Genomic DNA, 5,734 nt, shown 5'->3' with positions numbered 1-5,734 from the left:
CATCCAGAGGGAGAGAAATGCCTAACTTTTCTAGTGGCCTTACCAACGGGCAGAATCATCTCTAAGTTTTTTTCAGTGAGTTCCATTTATGAAACAGGAGAATAGTACACCAAAGGGGGTGAGGAAACAATTAGACCATCCAAAAACATATCACAGTACAAATAGTATGTTCTTGAGTACAAGTAGTTCATTACTACTTTTTCCTGAAGAATTACTGAAATCATCACAATTACATAGCAAGGATAAAATGCCACATCTTGAATTCTTTAATCAATTCATTTCTCCCATATTCTAAAGGTATATCACTTTCTCTCCAGGATAGGACTATTTTGCAGTAGAGAATGTTTCAGTTAAGGTACAGACAGCAAAGGACTAAGAAAAAAGTAAAAAAAAAAAAAAATTAGTATGTTCTTAGATATGTAGATAAACTAAGCTAGGATAATTGTTTGGGTCTTGCTTGTTAAGAATTAACTAAATCCCCTTGAAAAAAAAACAGAAGAAAAGACAAACTCATATAAAGGGATGGAAACCAAAACCAAAAATACAACTGTTGGTCTCTTCACAAATCTTACCCAACCCCAGCCTCATAGTCCAAGTAATGAAATATCAGTTAGGTTCATTCCTTAACTACAAAGAGTTGGTGACTCCCTAAGCAAGATAAACAGACTAGAGAGTTTGTGTTAAACTAAACTTTTTAACTTTTTTCTGCAAACAGAACTTAGTATTTTTTTAACTCAGCAAGTTAAGCAATTGTTCTCCTTAGGAATTATTTATATTTTACAAAAAAATCACTTTAAGAAGAAATGCAACAATTGTTCAGATTTTTCAATACTATTTTATTGCAACTGGATGAGTGTTTTCTAAGTTGTGCATTACACCATAATATACAGAATTACAAACAAGATTACAGTACATATTGGTTCCAGGGTTACCAGTATCACATCTCAAACAGCACTTATTCTGGACTGCATTTTACATGCAATAGCTATTGTTCTAATTATGAATTAAATGGTTTGAATTTATTTAAGCTACTGTACTAATTGACTACAATAGGTATAAAATCCCAACATTAACAACCTGATTAGATTTAGGCTCAGATTCATTACATGAATATATGACAAACCACCAGTTGTGTGACTATGTATAAAATCATGCATTTATATTTTCTGGAAACATCAATAGCTTCAGATTCTCTGTAACATCATGGGATGCAAAGGAGTAAAAGACTAAAAAGAAACAGTGCAAATTGTATGTGATAGTCAAGCAGCTTTTGATTTAAAGAAGGGTATGTTGGCATCTGTTTATAATATGTATATACAAGCTTGTGCAAGTACTGAATTGATATGTTTTGATAGGGAATACATCTCTTGTTTTTATTCATTCTCTTAAGAATTATGGATCTGGTTTTCATTTTAAGGAGAGAGAACAACTTTAAAGTGAAATGAACTGCTCAAATTGTGCAATTTTCTTTAACAATTAGAGAAGAAAGAAGTGCTAAGGCAACACAACAACTTTCTAAGCACTTTTCTGCTGGTTTAAATTAGTTAAATTATTTTTTATAAATTAGATATAATTTCTACTTTTCTGATATGTATAAAAATTGATGAAGCTGCATGGTTTTAAAATAGGAAATCCACATTATAAAAAGTCATTAAAAATTCTGTACAAAATCACAACAAAATAATTCAGCATGGGAAAGGTAACAAGTAGTAAAATGCTGGTTGAAAAATATATATTTATATATATTTTAATTGGCCCATTATTAGTTTAAAAATTGCATAGATCCTAATTATTGCTTGTGATTTTGTTATCCCGATCAGATAATTAATATGATCTGAATACAGCTGCACCAAATTTGTGGTGCATTTTTTTTTAACTTTACTGTATTATTTTTTAAAATAGAAGAGCTATAGAAAATAATACATAAAGTGAACAGGAACTTTGATCCCCTGTTTCTACCAAAGGCAGTAACGACAATAAATACATATATCACTTGAAGCTTGGAGTATTTGCACTTTGCAGCAGTAATACTCAAAGGGCTGCCTTTTGTAAACACGACAGTCACTGTAAGCACAGTGGGTTCGTTTCCCAGCGACGGTGAAACTGACGCGCCTCTAATCGTGAAAGATGGCATTGAGCTGGGCACTCATGACTCGCTCATGATGCGAATGGCTATCGAAGGACATAATATTGTCTATAGGGATCTCACAGCGAGGGGCAGCGGCGCCCGAGAAGACTGATCCGTGGCTTTGGGCCCCTGCCAGGGTCGCCGCAGGATAGTGCATGGTAAAGGCATAATTTTTCTCAAACTCGGCGGACGGTTCGTGTTTGAAAGAGAAGTTGCCATTGATGCTGAGCGGCGGGCTGAGGGGTCCGTCAAAGGAAGGGCTGGCGCAATCAGTCAGAGGGCTCTCAAAGAAAGGTTCCAGCGCTGCGCTGTAGGCGTGAGGCGGCGGCTTGACGTGGAAGACATGGGAGCTGTCCATGGTGCCGTAGGGCGGGCTGGGCAGCCCCGGAGACTGGTAGGAATAGGGATGCACAGGGAAAGAAGCGCTGGCGGTCGGCAGGTGCGCGGGCATGTCCTGGTTCTGCTCAGGCAGAAAAGTTCGAGGATTGAGCTGCAGGCAGCCGGCAACCAGGTTGGTGGTGGGCTGGGATAAACCCTTGCAGAGGGTCTGTACAAAGGAGACCAGGTCAGGGCTTTTCCCTGAACGCAAGATCTCCGACAGAGCCCAGATGTAGTTTTTGGCCAAGCGCAGTGTCTCGATTTTGGACAGCTTCTGTGTCTTGGAGTAGCAGGGCACCACCTTGCGCAGGTTGTCCAGCGCTGCGTTCAGCCCGTGCATGCGGTTCCGCTCCCGGGCGTTGGCTTTCATGCGTCTCAGCTTAAAACGCTCGAGGCGCGCCTTCGTCATCTTTTTCTTCTTGGGGCCGCGTCTCTTAGGCTTTTGATCATCGTCCTCCTCCTCCTCTTCTTCCTCCTCTTCCAGGTCCTCATCTTCCTCCTCCTCCTCTCCCCCGTTCCGCAGTGAGTCCTCTTCCGCGTTCATGGCTTCCAGGTCATCCTCCTTTTTGTCCGTCTCGTGCTCCTCGTCCTGAGAACTAAGACACTCATCTGTCCAGCTTGGAGGACCCTGGGGCTGAGGCTCTCCTATCAGCCCACTCTCGCTGTACGATTTGGTCATGTTTAGGTTTCCTACATTCAACAGGGGAGAGGGGAAAACAGAAAAGGAGAAAAACGCTACATTCAAAAACTACATAGGCCTCCAGCTCTCAGGAACCCTAGAGAAATGCATGTGAAAAGAATTACCAGCTGATTACAAAATGAATGCCCCCGAGGAAAAGTTAAATGCAGTTCTATAGTGGCCTGTGTGTGCCCCGCTGGTACGTAGGAGACAGGACAGGGCTGCGAATAGGAGCCAGATTAGGTGTCATAAGTACACTTCTGGAGTATGTGTCCTTGTGATTGTGTGTGTTTATGGTGATTATCCCGTAGGATAATGTGTGTGAAAATGAGTGTGTATTTCGGCGACTTCATGTTTATTTGCATGAGCTCAAAGTCACAACTCCACAAAAAAAAAACGAGTTTGAAAATTGCAATTATGTTTCCATCTCGGTTCTGGCCTCCCCGCACTCGGCGATTAAAGTTGAAGATCCCTTACGTAATTTACTAACGCTGGCAGCGATATTTAAGAAGATTATACGGAGTGGAGATTGAAAAGGAAATGCATGGTGGAAAAGAAGTATTTTCCACAAAATCATTTCACCATCAACGAAACATTTGGTAACAAAAGTGGGCGGGGGGTGTCCCTGCCATCCTTGCCTTTCTTTTCTCACCTCCCACCCCGCTGACCCTCTGCTGAATTTCCGCCTTGTATAAAAGCGCTTGCTACCGGGCCAGAACCAGGGGCGCGGCGCGGAGCCCTGCTCCGCGCGCCGGGGATCAGGTGCGAAAGGCTCCTCTCTAATAAACAGCCCATTGAATGGGCCGCCCGCTCTTTATTGGGGCTTTTCAAAGTTCGCCTCAAACCTCCGTTTAAAAGATTGAGTAATTATAATGGTCAGAGAATGGCAATAGCGAACTTGCTGCTTCTAATAAGGAAAATAAAAAGCCTTTAGTTAGACAACTGAATCAGTGGCTGCTGGGGACTTGGCCGACTCTGGGACAGTAACAGGTAGCAGGAGTGGGTCCCTCTCTCTTTCTCCACATTTTATCCCCTCTCAACTAAACTACCTCTCAACCCGGTTTATTTTCTAGGGTGTGTATATTTAAAGTATCAGCACCCCTTTCATTCACTGAAAAAATAATTTGCTACTCCCAATGTGCATAAAATACATGTCCACAAAATAAATCTTGGTAACGTGGGCTTTTTATCGCCCTTATTGATAGAAGTGAAATACTGAAGTAGTTAGCAGCTTTCAGAACTTTGAAATCACCACTAGGAAATAACCATAGAGCTATAGGGCATTACATTTTAAGAAAATCTAAAGACGTTCCTATACTTTTCCCCCCTCCAAAAAACAATACAAACAAACAAAAAAGTAAAACATTTTTTAAAATTATTATGCCTGCAGCGGATATTTGAGTGATGCGACTCAAACTGTGCGCATATCCGCCTTGCAATTATGAAAAGGAATGCCTGTCTCCACGCATAAACGCGCTCACAGACGCACACAGACAGAAGATGTAGGTACATCTTCAATTGCTTTTATTCCCAATAAAAATTAAAGGATTTAATTACCTGCAGTTGTTAGTAAGTCCTGAGCAGTGATGGTCTCATAACCCTGGGGCCTCCGGGCTCCGTGCCTTCTGCGTGGGGAGAATTCCTCGTGTCCCGGCCGCGCGGGCGCTCAGGTTATATAGCCGAGTTGGTGATGCTGAGCGCGGGCGGGGCCGGGAGCCCAGCGGGCGAGCAGGTTCCAGCGCCGCGCGCCTGCGCACGCGCCGGGGTTCCGCGCTGCCTTCCCTTCCGCCCTGCTCCTCCCGCCCCCGCCCCTTCAGCCTTGCTCCTCTCCCACCCGCAGCCGACTCCAGCTCGCCTCTCCCCCATCCCTACCCCCGCCCCATCCTCTTCCTCCCCGGCAGGCGCCATATGGTCCTCCCAGTCCAGCCAAGAGCCGGGAACCACGTGACCTGCCCATTTGTATGCCGCGGAGCGCTCCATTCCGGCCCCTTTGTGGCCAGAAGAAAGTGGCCCATCTGTCGCCAGTTAGAGACTCCGCGGACCTGTTTTTACCCGCAGGAGAGATTAACCCTTTCAGGCGGCAGAAGGGAGAAGGGACGCGCGGTGGGGGGAGAGACGGGGAGAAGGAGTTGGAGAGAAGAGAGCGGGAAAGCGAACACCGACTGGCTTTAGATCAGAGTGAGTGGCCCGCGCTGGGCCGGTAAGTGGGGCAAAGGTGAAAAGCAGAAGCGGAGACTCCTCTGGACTCCTCGCCCAGGCTCTGGTTTCCTGGGCACTCCCTGCCCTCTTTAAGGTGTCAATCTCTTGGTTTCTCCCTCTTAGTAGACGCTTTGTTCGTTGGCACCAAAGGGTGGCTTCTCCCAGTCTCCACCAGCCCCTTAAGCAACATATATTCTGTATTAAAACAGCTTTATCTCTAAACGCAGCTGTGAGGCTAGTCCCTAGCCTCCTTAATTGGATCGCCCACGCCCAGCCCCAACAGTAGACAAAATTTGGTACTGGTCACTCTACTTCACCATCCGTGCAACCCGGCCCTCGTGACGCTCGCC

At 44.6% G+C, this 5,734-nt stretch overlaps 1 protein-coding gene across 1 annotated transcript; it reads right to left on the bottom strand.

Annotated features, from left to right (window-relative positions):
* Positions 1 to 815: 815 nt before the first annotated feature.
* On the bottom strand, positions 816 to 5,054 carry NEUROD1 (neuronal differentiation 1). Its single transcript, XM_043894918.1, has 2 exons — positions 4,743 to 5,054; positions 816 to 3,196 (listed from the first exon to the last, which is right to left on the bottom strand). Exon 2 carries the CDS (start codon positions 3,183 to 3,185, stop codon positions 2,115 to 2,117), a length of 1,071 nt encoding a protein of 356 aa, XP_043750853.1. The 5' UTR covers positions 3,186 to 3,196; positions 4,743 to 5,054; the 3' UTR covers positions 816 to 2,114.
* Positions 5,055 to 5,734: the final 680 nt, after the last annotated feature.

This window comes from Cervus elaphus, chromosome 33 (assembly GCF_910594005.1).
Source record: "Cervus elaphus chromosome 33, mCerEla1.1, whole genome shotgun sequence".
NCBI classification, from domain to species: Eukaryota; Metazoa; Chordata; class Mammalia; order Artiodactyla; family Cervidae; genus Cervus; species Cervus elaphus.
Note: the sequence above shows the minus strand (reverse complement) of the source record. Positions and strands in the feature narration are given on the sequence as shown.

Bases quoted from the DNA above. Each gene is read 5' to 3' on its own strand.
- NEUROD1 (XM_043894918.1), bottom strand. From the start codon at position 3,185: ATGACCAAATCGTACAGCGAGAGTGGGCTGATAGGAGAGCCTCAGCCC.